At 39.2% G+C, this 15,222-nt stretch overlaps 1 protein-coding gene across 2 annotated transcripts in view; it reads left to right on the top strand.

The window, feature by feature from the left end:
• The window catches only part of LOC127436503 (MICOS complex subunit MIC19-like), a 111,424-nt gene extending 97,209 nt beyond the window's left edge, over positions 1-14,215 (top strand). For both annotated transcript variants that reach the window (XM_051690707.1, XM_051690706.1), the window contains 2 exons: positions 8,770-8,905; positions 13,478-14,215. In XM_051690707.1, the coding sequence (XP_051546667.1) occupies positions 8,770-8,905; positions 13,478-13,501 (160 nt within the window). In that variant the 3' untranslated portion in view covers positions 13,502-14,215. The remainder of the gene's footprint in view (positions 1-8,769; positions 8,906-13,477) is intronic.
• The last annotated feature ends 1,007 nt before the right edge of the window (positions 14,216-15,222 follow it).

The following is a 15,222-nucleotide window of genomic DNA, read 5'->3' as shown; positions in this document are numbered from 1 at the left end:
AGGTTACACCCCGTTATCTCGCATTTGCATGCAGTATGGCCAAAAGTGTCCAGAATGTTTAATTCAGACATTTATTTAAATGTTGCTTCAAGCTTATGGCTGAACCCAAAATTATGTATTGACAAGTCCCCTTTCTGCTGGACAGAGTGGATTGTGAGGGAGATTAATACGCTCGTTGACCTACATGAGAGTGGATTGTTGAGATCCTTTGAAAATATGGTTCAACATTTTGGGATTCCCAGGTCTCAATTCTTTAGATATTTACAACTGCACCACCTGCTCTGTACTATTTTTGGGAGTAGCATACACCCCCCCAAAGTGGCAGACACTCTGGGAGTCATGATTACTGCCTTTGAAAAAGGTCATGAGGCATCAGTGTATTACTCCCTGCTAATTCAGAGTCTGGGGGGGGCGAAGCTTCAACTTCTCTCAAGAGATTATGGGAGAAAGATATTGGAGGACTTGGTATTGGAGGAGGGAATGTGGGCTAGGATTCTAAAAAATGTCAAGTCTGCATCTAAAGATGGGTGTGCTTTATGCAATTTAAGATTTTACATAGATTATATTGGACCCCCTCTAGATTGTATAGGCTTGGTCTTAAAGACACACCCACCTGCTGGTGATGCCAATCAGAAGATGAGGACACAACCCATGTTTTTGGTGGTGTTAAGATCCAAGAATTTAATTGACAGTTCAGTTTTATGTGGCACTCAAATTTCATTTTGCCCCAGACTCTGTAATTTAGGCGATGGGGTGGTCATTAATATAGGGATAAATATATAAGGAATTGGGTTCTATCCAGTGTTATGATCAGCAGACAGATTATCCTTAGGGGATGGAGGTCAGCTGGAGCACCCTCATTTTGAGAGTGGTACACGGAGATGGGCAGGGTGGCAGCATTTGAAGAAATGTCAGATAGAAGGCTAGGCAACCTGGGGGTATTTAATAGGAAGTGGGGCAGGTGTATATATATATATATATATATATATATATATATATATATATATATATATATATATATATATATATATATATATATATAGTATTGTTTTTTGTTTCTTTGTGTGTGTATTTTAGCTTTGACCACAGGAATGTTTGTTGGAGGTCAGGGATGGTGATTGGGAGGGGGAAGGGAATAATGGGGGTTAAAAGTTGACTGTACATATATCTTTTGTTTTTCTGTTTCATGTGTTGGAGTCAATAAAAAGTGTTAATCGAGAAAAACCCCATTCCTGTCAACCAATCACTGCCCTCTGATTGGACACCCTTAGGGCTAGAATTAAGGCGTAAAATGGCATTCATATCAACCCACTTGCAAAATCATGCCCTCTGATTTTAAGGGTTTAGATTTAGGGTTGGGGGTTGTCCTAGGGTTTAGGGTTTAGGGGTAGGGTCTGGAATGACATTCGTATCAACCAATCATTGCCCTCTGATTTTAGGTTATGGGTTAGATTTTCAGTCTGTGGATCCTAATTAAGAGATTAGGACCAGCACTAGCAGCATTGTGGTTGCTAGTGTGGTTTTCCTATGTTGGATCGGTGTTTTGGTTGGGAGTTTAGACTAGGTTGGTCTTTCAGGGAAGGAGTAAAGGTGATGATTAAGATTTTAATCTTGAGTTTAGGGCTAGAATTTAGAGTAGAAAGTTAGGGACTGGGGTTATGATCAAGGCTAAATGAAGGGGTTGGGGTCAGTGGCAGGATTCCGTGTTAGAGATCTGGGGGTGGGGGGTTAATGGTGAGAATGCAACATGTACTTGAATTGCATGTTAGTTAATTGCATTCTGATACATTTCAGAACACAATGACAAGTGAAATCGAGCTTGCGTAGCTAGAAATGTTTTTGTCACATACATAGAGGATGTTTCTGGTGTAAGACTTAGAATCTCATATTATGGTCCATTAAAAGCATTGAACATGTTACTGCTTTCGTCTCCTTGGAAAAGCTCCATCATACACAGCAAGAACTCAGTCTGTAATAGTCTGCACTTTAAGAGAATTAACTCTTCTTAAAAGGCCATGAAGTCCGAATGCCTATTGAAACACAGTTTGACCTGTTTCAAAGAACACAATTAAAGCTATTACAGGAAAATATGAGAACTGCAGTAGACCAGCCATAATATTTAAGCTAAGTACTCAGTTTTAAAAGAGGTCAGAATAAGTTTTAACAGTAAAGAATATCAACACAAGGTAAATAGTCTTTTTACTCATCAAGCTCATGGACAATAGGATATCCTAAACACACACAGTTAAATTTATGGCCAGTGCTGCCGCAGGTTATCAAACCCTCATCAGCTCAAAAGTGTCTCTCCAAACTCCAGCCACTAATCTTACCTTGGTTACATCTTTACTGCAGCTGGGATTACCTATATATCATTCTCTTATCTTCCCTCCCACCCCTTCATCTTTTTTGTTTTGCCTTTGCTTGTCTTTCTCACCCTTATATCTGACCTCTGCTCATCTCATCCATCAAAAAACCCCTCTCTTTTTCTAATACTCCCTTTTCCCTTCCATTCCAGCAGGTAATGGAATGGTGCAAGTTTGTATCGGAGCCTGTGGCCTCTCTTTTGCCTCAGTAGAACTGATGCATCCTATTTTAAAAAACGATGAAAATGAGCGCTTGTCATTTTTCTTCGTAACTGCTTCATTTGTATTTATTTCTGTCTGGCTGTCACACAGCCCGTCAGCTTTTAAATGAACATGCATGTGTTTTTTTCACATGTGGATGGTTAACCTCTTAACCCTGCTAGACTGAGAGTGCTTGTAAATGATGACTGATAGTCACATGTCTATTAAGAGTGAGATACCAGTTCATTCAGGCTGACTGTAAAACACTGGTCTTTAATACACAGTGCCAGCGAGCCAATATTTCATTAGTCTTGATTTGAGAGAATTAAGACTGTTTGAGAAATGTGTGGTGGTATTTTAATAAGCTGAATGGAGCACGGAAAGGGCGCTTTTGTATCTTTTGGCTGGGCTCTGTGGTCTAATTCTACTCAAAGGAGAGCCGTTCTTCCGTGCACTACTACACCTGAACAATTTTACATAGTAAATCCCCTACAGACCAGAATAGTAACAGGAAGTCCTTCATGCGCTAGTGTAGGTTAAAAGGAAGTTTGCAGACCAAGGGATAATTTAGAACACAGTCTTTCTGTCCTTCCCCTTGGTTCTCTACACATCTCTGTCCAGTCTCTGTTTTATAATACAGTTAAAGTCAGAAGTTTACATACACTTAGGTTGAAGTCATCAAAACTCATTTTTTAAATATCTACAGATTTAATATTAGCAAACTATAGTTTTGGGAAGTAGTTTAGGACATCTACTTTGAGCATGACATGAGTACATTTGTTTACAGATTGTTTCACTTTTAATTGACTATATCACAGTTCCAGTGGGTCAGAAGTTTACATACACTAAGTTAACTGTGCCTTTAAGCAGCTTGGAAAATTCTTTAGAAAATTAGCCAATTAGCTTCTGATATGATGTGTACTGAATTGGAGGTGTACCTGTGGATGTATTTTAAGGCCTGCCTTCAAACTCAGTGCCTCTTTGTTTGACATCATCGGAAAATCAAAAGAAATCAGCCAAGACCACAGAAAAAAAATTGTTGACCTCCACAAGTCTGGTTCATCCTTTGGAGCAATTTCCAAATGCCTGAAGGTACCATGTTCATCTGTACAAACAATAGTACGCAAGTATAAACACCATGGGACCATGCAGCCATCATACTGCTCAGGAAGGAGATGCTTTCTGTCTCCTAGAGATGAATGTAGATTGGTGCGAAAAGTGCAAATCAATCCCAGAACAACAGCAATGGACCTTGTGAAGATGCTGGAGGAAACAGGTAGACAAGTATCTATATCCACAGTAAAACGAGTCCTATGTCGAAATAACCTGAAAGGCTGCTCAGCAAGGGAGAAGCCACTGCTCCAAAACCGCCATAAAAAAGCCAGACTACAGTTTGCAAGTGCACATGGGGACAAAGATCTTACTTTTTGGAGAAATGTCCTCTGGCCTAATGAAACAAAAAGTGAACTATTTGGCCATAATGACCATCGTTATGTTTGGAGGAAAAAGGGTGAGGCTTGCAAGCCGAAGAACACCATCCCAACCGTGAAGCATAGGGGTGGCAGCATCATGTTGTGGGGGTGCTTTGCTGCAGGATGGAGTGGTGCACTTCACAAAATAGATGGCATCATGAGGAAGGAAAATTATGTGGATATGTTGCTTCAATATCTCAAGACATCAGCCAGGAAGTTAAAGCTCATCGAAAATGGGACTTCCAAATGGACAATGACCGCAAGCATACCTCCAAAGTTGTGGCAAAAGGGCTTAAGGACAACAAAGTCAAGGTATTGGAGTGGCCATCACAAAGCCCTGACCTCAGTCCGTTAGAAAATGTGTGGGCAGAACTGAAAAAGCATGTGCGAGCAAGGAGGTCTACAGACCTGTCTCAGTTACACCAGTTCTGTCTGAAGGAAGTGAGAAGCTTGTGGAAGGCTACCCAAAACATTTGACACAATTTAAAGGCAATGCTACCAAATGCTAACAAAGTGTATGTAAACTTCTGACCCGCTGGGAATGTTATGAAAGAAATAAAAGCTGAAATAAATCATCCTCTCTTCTATTATTTTGACATTTCACATTCTTAAAATAAGTAGTGATCCTAACTGACCTAAGACAGGGAATGTTTTCTACGATTAAATGTCAGGAGTTGTGAAAAACTGAGTTTAAATGTATTTGACTAAGGTGTATGTAAACTTCTGACTTCAACTGTACTTCCCCTCTAGGGCTGGGCGATAGGATGATGTAATCGGAAATCAACGATATCTGGCAAATATCCAGATGCAGATATCGACGCTCATTGACAGATGATGTTCGACAATATAGGGAAATGACAAAACCATGGAGTTGGGAAGTCATCAAATATATGAAATAGTAGCCCAAGGTTTGAAATTAGCACCTGCGAGTCGATACCTGCCAAATTTGGGTTGCCTATTTCATGCACAGTGGCGGATAATCGACTTGCAAGACATCACAGAGTGACACATGACAAGAAATGCTGTTAGACACAAAGACACACGCTTGAAGAAACACACTTTATTATATTTCTCATGAGGTGCTCAGTGTTAAGTTTGCTTTATTTCCACTGAACCGTTCCAGCTTAACATGCACAACTCTGGTTCACAAATAATAAAATAAATCAAAAACACCTTGAACCTAAAATGTTTTTATATTTCAATTATCATTATCATTGTTTACATTTATAATTTTTTTTAGATCTTAATTTAAGTAATTTTCTACCTGTTGTTTTAGATGGAGTCTTGTGTGACGGCAAATGAGAGGTGGTTAAATACGAATTGTTTTGTTTGAAGTGCAATTTGAATTTAGAAATATCTTTGGATTAAGTTTTTCAATAAATGAATTTAATTTGGAAAGCAAAATCAATAAAGCAAATATATTACATTCACCCTCGGCAGTAGGGGCAGGGGGATTGGTGGTGTAATCGGATCTTGCGATGTGGTTTTTTTTTTTTTTTTTTTTTTTGTTTTTTAAATATCGTAAACCCATTTCTTGCATAACTCCCAGCCCTATTCCCCTCTGTCTTTTCTTCTTCCATCCTTCTTCGTTCCTTTTTTTAAATTCCCTTTCCTTCCATTTTTTTTCACTCTTTTATTAAGGAGCAATGCTTGTGTATGCAATACATTGTGTGGAATTCACTAATTGTGCACACTGATAACATTTAGTAGTACCCAATTTACTAAAGGAATTATGCAAATCAGATAAATTATGGTAAACTAGTCTTGCATGCTGGTTCTGAAAGCTAGGTAGTGGAGAATGAAACATACTACTACAATCTGGCATACTTTACTGGAACTGTACAGCATTTCTCCACCACTCCAATCCAGGCACCTGAATCGGCTCTTTTAAAAGCCGAAAGTTTGCTCGACTACACACTGCATTTAGATATATGCCTGGGCATAACACTCTTCTCCATTTGATTATCATTTGATGAATATGTACACAAATATGAAACGTATCTTCTTTTTTTAATACATCTTTTAAATAATTCTGTTTGGAATGGGCAGTAAAAGTGTGGTGTTCAGGGCTATTCACACCAAATTGTTTTTGTCTGTTGTATGTGCTGTTTTTTAATAGTTTTTTCTATGTAAACATGCGCTAGACAGATGTCATTGACCATTGCGGCATGTCTCGTTGTTTTTAAGCTTTGTCTTTAAAAGATTGTCAGTTTAAAAGAACTTGAACTTTTAAAAACACGTTGCAAGACACCTGCATTTGTTGCATTGCATCTAGCTATCTGAACGGCCCCATCAGCGCTGACTTTTGTGATAAAGGCACAATATATAGTAGCCTAATTTACAAAGAAAGAAGGTGCATTTGCACTGAAAATAATGACAATCACTTATATGTACATACTCATGGCACAGCACCATATCTGCACATTTAGCATCTGTTTAAGTTGGATTGCGGGTGGTTACTGAGAACCATAATTTTTGTGCAAAAGTGGTGCAAATGTTTAGTGAATTTGCCCCTTGGTTTGTTACACTAGCCCCCCCCCGTGATAAAGCATCTTATATCTGTGTGTCTCTCTCAGCCCTCTGTGTCACATTCGTCCGAGCCGCTGCATGCTGTGATTTATGACCTACATCTACTTCTCTTCTTCCAAAAGCCTATGCATCTGGATGGAAGGATTTATACACAGACATAAATAAATATATACATGGCTATGATATGAAAGAGCTGTCCTCCTTTTTGATGCCCAGTCTGTGGCTTGTGGAGAGTGAGGAGAGAATGGTAAAAAAAAGTGATGGAGCGTGAAGGTGGCATTCAGCTTTATTGATATTTTTTCTATAATGCTGTTGCATGTACAAAACACCACATGATGTGTTTGTACAGCAGAACTAGAGTTTATTTCTATTGTTTATTACTTGCTCACTCTGTTTCCTGTGTTCCACTAATTACTGCATCCCAAATTGCATATTGTCTATCCTATATAGAATGCGAAATTAGGATTAGTATGTCCTAAATTGTCCAGAATAGTACATCAAAGATACCTGGATGGTATTGTGTTTGTGATGGATTTTCGAAGTATGATTCTGTGCATGCTTTTTGGGCTAAAATTGTCTACAACCCCTTGCACAACTGAGGAGGAGGAGTTGTGACTGTTGCCCTTTGACTTTCGAAGTATAGTAAAATTGCAAGGAATGGCAGGCTGAAGCAGTCATAGCATTTTAAATGCATGAACTGAAAAGTTATGTTATAATGAATCTTAAAGTAATGATTTACTTTACATTTACATTTACTTCATTTACAAACAATATGAGCTGATGGCTTACTATATCTAAGTATGCATCCAATATTTTTGGGGTTAACATTAACTACAGCCCCTTGGGATGGACAGATAGAGCGGAATAAGAAAGGAGAGAGGGTGAATCCCCAGTCCTTCCAGGACCCAAATAGTTGAGATGGGCGAGTGAGCGTGACTGACAGCGATCGGCCGTTCACTCCATTCATCTGCCCTTCAGAGCAGCTCGCTAATATGAATGACTCCTCGGATTAAACACGTCTGATCTAAAAAAGAGTGTCTGTCTGAATAGAACGGGATAACATCTCCCTCCTTCCCCAATCCTTTCTTTGCCTTCTGCTGTCCCAAAGGTCACCTCTGTGAAATGAAGAGTTCTGTGTGTCTGTCTGTGTGTGTTCTAATCCCTTGTGGACTGAGATGGTTTTGTGCCTTTTATGGACAACCTGGGTCTCAGATTCTTTGAAAAGCGGGTGGTCTTTTTCGGCTCACCCATGTTCACCCGGTTTGTCCTCAGAGAATGTTTGTATCAATGTTTCTCAGAAAATTATATTTGGTATTTGAATTTTGGTATTTTTGGGACCTTGAGTGATGGATACATTGTTGATTGTGATCTGCAAGGTCTCAACTTATGCAGGCAGACGGTCAGGAAAATCTGTGCTGTCTGGGTCAGGGGTTTGGATATTTTGGGGTTGTTTCGGAATAACATTTGAAAAAGATTCCTTGAGTGCATGTGTTGTTTACAAAAATGTACTTTGATAAGTTATTGTTACTGCAATAAAACTTTGGATCAGCCACCAGTCTCAAATATTTGGAGAAAACTATGAAAGCCTCTCGCACAGTATGAAGGAGATCTATGATTTTACAGTAAGAAATAATAATTGTAAAAACTATGGTATTTTGGCCGAAACCACCATAGACATCGAGGGGGACAATATAGGTTTTACAATGACTGATTCTTAAGCTTTTACATCTTTACAATGTTTGGTTACATCCTTGCTCAATGGTCTATGTGGTTAAACTAATTGAATATGTTTTTTTTAAATGCAAAAAAGGTTTTCATTTAAGGTTAATCTGCAGTATATTATACAGTCGGAGTACAAAAACAATAGTTTTGCATGGTCATCAGACCATTGAAGGCCTCTACAGCTGATGTGTGTCATGAAGCAGCATCTCATTACACCTCCTGTACTGTGTTTCAACATGCAATTATCCTGCAAACTAATTCTGCACAAATCAATTGTGCTATTGATTAGTTATTGATCTGATGTTTACTTGTGAAAACACAGCAAGAACATCATTTAACAGCTTTTTGTCACTGCTACTGGGCCACTTTATTAAAAATGGGAAATTAAATTATGATGGATGACCACATTCATTTACTGAATTTATTTTGCCCCTGACATTTCTCTTCTCTCCTGTTACTTTCCCTCTCTTTCTCTCTCTCAGGCGATATGAAATTAGTCCAGTGTGCACCGACCTTCAGGGTCAGATTCTCAAGTGCTACAGGGAAAACGCCGGGAAGACTCTGCTCTGCTCCAACATCGCCTCACTCTACCTGCAGTGTGTCAACAAATCTAAACAGGTGACTGAATGAGTCTTGCTTAAGTATTGTTTGGGGACATTCAGGGATGTCCTCATTTGAAAAACAATGCATACATTTGTTTTTTTTGTTTTGTTTTTTTTTTAATAAAAAATAAAATAAAATTGCAAAAGTTTTCTGGTAAGTGTAAGTTTGGTCAGTAGTTTATAGGTCATTGACAAATAAGGTTGTCCAAAGTGATAAAAATGAGAAATCTTTTTTAAAATCTTGTTTAAAACACATCAAGATCATAGAAATGTAATCTTTGTGTTCATGTTGGTTTCATACATTTTGGAAAAAAAAAATTTGTAGCATTTTCGGCAAAAATGAGTCGAGTTACAAGTATCAATAACTTTTCTTTGGGTTTCTCCATTTGATCTAAACAAAATATGTCTTTTCATTTTATTTATTTATTTTTTGCACTTTTTTACTCGGTCATGGCAGTCTAAAAGGGTCTTCTCTGTTTTTTGGTTTTCGAATCACATGACAACAAATTAGCCACGTGCATGTTGGTAACAACACCTGACTGATTTGGTGGACAAATTTTTTTCAAATATTAATAATAATTGAAAACAAAATGTTCACTTTTTTTTTTTTTTTTTTTTTTTTTAAGAAATAATTATAAAATATTATTCCAAAGTACTTTCTTTTTTCAAAATTTTTAGCTTTTGAGACTTTTTTTTTTTACTATCTCTGCATGGTTACACCAATTCAACATTTTTAAATTTAGACCCCAGAAAAAAAATAAAATTTTAAACATCAAAATTACATTTAACTTGAAAATGAAAACAAGTTCATCGTAGTAGATGTGTATTCAAGTAATTTTTAATTGCATGTGAATTGCATTTATTTGTTTTATTTTTTTGGGGATTTTCCCCTTTTTCTCCCAATTTGGAATGCCCAATTCCCAATGTGCTTTTTAAGTCCTCGTGGTCGCGTAGTGATTCGCCTCAGTCCGGGTGGCGGAGGACGAATCCCAGTTGCCTCCGCGTCTGAGACTGTCAACCCGCGCATTTTATCACGTGGCTTGTTGAGCGCGTTGCCACGGAGACATAGCGCGTGTGGAGGCTTCACACCATGCTTAACTCACCACGCACCCCACCGAGAACGAACCACATTATAGCGACCACGAGGAGGTTACCCCATGTGACTCTACCCTCCCTAGCAATCGGGCCAATTTGGTTGCTTAGGAGACCTGGCTGGAGTCACTCAGCACGCCCTGGGATTCGAACTAGCGAGCTAGTGAACTCCAGGGGTGGTAGCTAGCGTATTGTACCACTGAGCTATCCAGGCCCCCTGTGAATTGCATTTTTAATGTATTTTACTTTGGTATGTTCTCATTTTTGCCAAGTAAACATGTGCCTGAGATTAACTAGTGAGAAGGAATATATTAGTTCAAACAAGTCAAAAATATCCTTATTATATTGTTAATTCGGTTCTTTTCTTGCTAAAACAAGTTTGAGCCTGTGCAGATGCGACCCACAAACATGTATGTTAAAAAAAACTCTTCCCCAAATAGACAGTGCTGTGTATTGAGATAAAAGTGTAGTATGTCATAGGCTTTATGTGTGTGCATGTTTGTGCTTGTGTGTTCTTCCATTTCCCAGAAACTCCAGCATATGAATTAGCATCCACCGCTCACAGCCCACAGCATTAAGGCCCAGTGAATCAGCACTGCCATCCTCTCAAGGCCCTGTAATAACACACACTCTGCCTCCCTGACCAAGACCTCCATTTGCAAATCGAAACATCTGCCTAGTGTTCTCTCTTTCCGCTTGGCTACAGGCGCCAGAAAGTTCACTCGAAATTGTAGGCTCAGACGAAAGTGTCATTTCCATAATATCAGCTGACAGCTGCTGTTCTTGGTCCAGGCGTAAGTGTGTGTTAAATGAAGTAAGTGGGAACGGGGACATGTCATTTAAATAGTGCTGTCCCATAATCCCTAACTGCAGTGTTCCCCAGTCCTGATCCCGCAATGTGAGGACGGAAATGGGCAGAATTCGACTGGTCCTCTCCGAAAATCTCTTCAGCACAGTCTAGCAATTCCACACAAACACAATTTATATTCAGATGGGTCTTTCCATTAGATAGATTTTTTACAACAGCACAGTTTGTGGAGCGAGGACGAGAGAGAAAGAGTGTTGCCCTCTGGGGTATTAGTATTAAAGCAGTGCTGTGAATTCTGCAACACTTAAGCAATACATCATGTAAATAAAGATATGTTTTATTCATTTTTGTTTATGCACCATAATTACCTTAACTTCTTTAGCATTTCTAATGTTTTTATGCTTGTAAATGTGCATGTTCATATGCACAGGCATGTCCTTATATTATTGTCTTGTATATTTAGTATGTATTCTTATGATGATGTGAGGTATTTTATGATTTTATTGACTGCTTTGAGTAACACAGATTACCTGTGTAATAAACTTTTTTTACTCAAAGAGGAACACCAAAACAATGACAGCAGGAAAACAATATATAGATGGATGGATGGAGATATAGATATAATTATGATTTTTTAAATAATTATTATTATTATCATTTTTTTCAGTCTCTGTCAAAATTGAAGTCTTAATTCACATCAATAACTTTTTAGTCTTTTTATGATTCATTACAAGAACTGGCTCACAAGAATAATTTGTTTGTTACTCAAACTACATCGGTCATGCTGTATGTTTGTTTCACCACATCACAACCCTATTACAACCAGAACTACCTTGGCTTTGATCTGCCACATACTTCCAAGGTTCTCCTTCAGTCTTCTGTATTTTTAAAGACTGCAACATCTATCACCCCTGCCGTTTTCTACAGCTTGTCCATAATCACAATGTCAGATTTGTTGGCCAGTCCTTGTTTGTCCATCTGGATCTGGAAGTCTTATTGTATTTTATCCTTGTCATTTTCAAAGAAGTAGGTCAGGCACTGAGAACCATTTATATTTGGATGAACAACTCATATTGTTTCCAACTAGAAAGAGGGGATCTAATCAGTGGTCACCATAGCTAAAGAGCTAAAAGAAACTAATTCCCCTGATACGCCCTGACCAGCAGAGAGGGTAAAGACAGTGATCGGTCATGACTAAGGCTTTGTGAACGTAATTACTCTATGGTTTATCTTTGCTGGACTGATAATATTTGGCTGTGACCTCCTCCTGCTTCCATCACTTTGTGAAGCAGTGGCTGCGGTACAACCTCGAGCCGACAGTGCCCTGAGCGCAGAGATAAAGCGCACACCCTCTTCCTCTCAAAGCACCATGAATACTACTTTATCGCCGACAGTCTCTTATTTGCTCTTTCTTATTGTTAACGTGTGGCCAAACACTCCTCAATCTTCCTCCCTCCCTTCTCTCTTCTCTCAACTGTCTTCCACTCTTTCAGAAAGAGCGGCTCGAGTTTGGGACTTCAGCATCTGTTTGTGCCGAGGTGCATTTTTCACTGGTTAGAACCCGTGTCCTTCAGAGGTTTGGAATAAATGCCAACACCTGTTTGAGTGTTTCTAGAACTTGACGCTTATTTTTAGCAAAATTATATGGCACTTGCAGTTTTGAGATTTTTCACAAGCTTTGAATGTGTAAGATATATGTATTGCCTTATTAAATCATCTTAATAATCGGGGTGTGCAAAACCCCATTAAACCATTAAAATCCGATTTTTTTAAATCGACTAGTCAGTGGTTTCCCTGAAATAACTAGTCATCTAAAACAACATTCTAGTGTGCCTGAGAGGCGTAAATGTTGTGAAATTAATGCGTTTTCTAACGAAAACGCAAGTGTGGACATGATCTTATTCTTGCATTCAAAAACAACTAAACATGGAATGGAACAGTCGGAATGCAGGGGTCTCGAGACACGGTTTTAAAAGTTGGGCTAACTTATTACAACGTATTAAAAATGCAGTGCTGAAGAAACTCAAAAAACACCAGACGCAACGGGCAAAGACATTCACGTTATCGCCACAAAAAATATCAAAATGTGAGAAAATCTTGATAAACTAGTCAACTTCACAAATCAACTAGTCAATTATTGGAAGATGAGTAGACTATTGTGATTCATCCCTACTTAATATCAGTTCAAATAAGGACAAATACAATGTGGTCTTTTCTCTTGACACCTTCATCCCTCCTTTTTTTTTATTGTTTTCTTCTTGGCAGACCATAACCCATCTATCTACTTCTACTTCTCACTCTCTTCTGTACTCGCTCTTTTTCTTCTCCCTACTTCACCTCTTCAGTGTTTCTCTGGGGATTTTATTTCCTGTTATCGGGTGCAGCAGCCTGTGAGAGATATGTATTGACAGGAAAAAAGAACTGTATCTTTACGTTTGGGTATGTTGAGGCTTTTTGATTCTACTGTGGCTTGCCGTGTGGTACCATATTCACGTCTCTTTCAGTTCTTCGTTCTCTCTCACGTTTTCTATTACAAACATGCACACATGCACTATTTGCTCCATCCTTTTTTAAATATTTAGCACTCCATTTCCTTCTGTATTTGTATGCAGATGCCGTAGATAAAGTACATGCCACCGCATCTCTCGCAGCTTCTAACACACATTCTGTCTTTTTCTCTTTGTCTAGGACAAGTTGAGGACTGGGGGTTAAGTCTCGGAGCAGGTAGTGAGGGAGGCCTGTTTGTAACTGTAATCGCACCGTTTATCGACTGTTGCCAAGGAAAGACACCATCCAGAGACACACCTGACACACCGGAGCAAGAACTGAACCAGAAACTCCAGTGAAAAGAGAGCACCCTTAAACCTTCTGTTCCATTTTCCTCTACCTTTTACCTTCCCTTCCTCCCTCCTGTCATTTCCCTTCCTCCAGAAAGGGGAAATTGGTATCACTTTCTGAAATAGACCAGAACTAGCACCTTGCAGTCCAACAAAGAAAGCAGCGGTGATTGTAGCTGGAACTCAAACATTCAGAGCGCTCAAAACCAGCTAGTTTTCCGTCTTGGTTCGGCAAGGACAGTACACAGTGTATAGAACCCAACAAGAATACCCTGCATTGGCCATACTAGACCAATCGAGACCCAGAATCCCAGAACTGGTGGCTTTGAAATTCTAGTTGGTTCTAGATTTGGTCGGTCTGCCGAAGGATTTAATGTAATTTATCCAACCATCATGCCTAAGATCCACCCTGATAACCCACAACCACCCTTCATCACACACCTGTTGCACTAGACACATTTTCAAGCTGTTCATTGCATTTTTGTGTGTAATGTTCATATTCTAGTTTCTTTGTTTTGTCTTGTCACTCAAGAAGTGTCAGGTCTGAGCCCCTGATCTGCTTTGCAAAATAAACAAATCAAACTTTAAACCACTTCAGACTGTGTCCAGTTATTGTCTCATTAAATGTTGCTTGTCTGTTATACCTAACCTGGTTTTGCATTAGGAGCCAGGGTAAATTTTATTTTACCTTGCATTGTTTTGTACATGGTTTTTCAAGGATAAGAGACTGTCATGGAACCCGTTTATATTGGTATCTGAGTAATTTGGCTAACTTTAACTTTTTCAAAGGGGGCCTGGGTAGCTCAGTGGTAAAAGACGCTGGCTACCACCCCTGGAGTTCACTAGTTCGAATCCCAGGGCATGCTGAGTGACTCCAGCCAGGTCTCCTAAGCAACCAAATTGGCCCAGTTGCTAGGGAGGGTAGAGTCACATGGGGTAACCTCCTCGTGGTCGCTATAATGTGGTTCATTCTCTGTGGGGCGCGTGGTGAGTTGAGCATGGATACCGCGGTGGATGGCGTGAAGCCTCCACACGCGCTATGTCTCCGTGGCAACGCGCTCAACAAGCCATGTGATAAGATGTGCAGGTTGACGGTCTCAGACGCAGAGGCAACTGGGATTCGTCGTCCACCACCCAGATTGAGGCGAATCACTACGCAACTACGAGGACTTAAAAGCACATTGGGAATTTGGCATTCCAAATTGGGAGAAAAAGGGGAAGAAAAAAAAAACTTTTTCATGCACAGTCTTTGATGTCAACATCGAAGGATATGGTAAGTATTTTCTCATCCCTTTTAAAAGCCTATTTACTATGTATGACTATATGGTTAGTTGCATTTTATTATTTGTGTTTAGCATAGTTTTTTTTTTCCTTCTGTCCAATCAGAATAGACCTGCGACTACATTGACCTGTACATAGATTGTGTTCTTAGATTGATTGTGATCGGTTCATGAAATGGATAGCTATTTTAAAGTAGAGATAGAAGAAAAGAGACAGCGAGCAGACGCTGCTAAGAATGAAAGAATTTGAGAGTGAAAGCACATTTCCACCATAAAGCGTAGCCTCTCATATCTCTTTTGCCTCCATTCTCCCCTC

This window comes from Myxocyprinus asiaticus, chromosome 47 (assembly GCF_019703515.2).
Source record: "Myxocyprinus asiaticus isolate MX2 ecotype Aquarium Trade chromosome 47, UBuf_Myxa_2, whole genome shotgun sequence".
NCBI lineage: Eukaryota > Metazoa > Chordata > Actinopteri > Cypriniformes > Catostomidae > Myxocyprinus > Myxocyprinus asiaticus.
The sequence above is the reverse complement of the archived record's forward strand: the minus strand, read 5'-3'. Positions and strand labels throughout refer to the sequence as shown.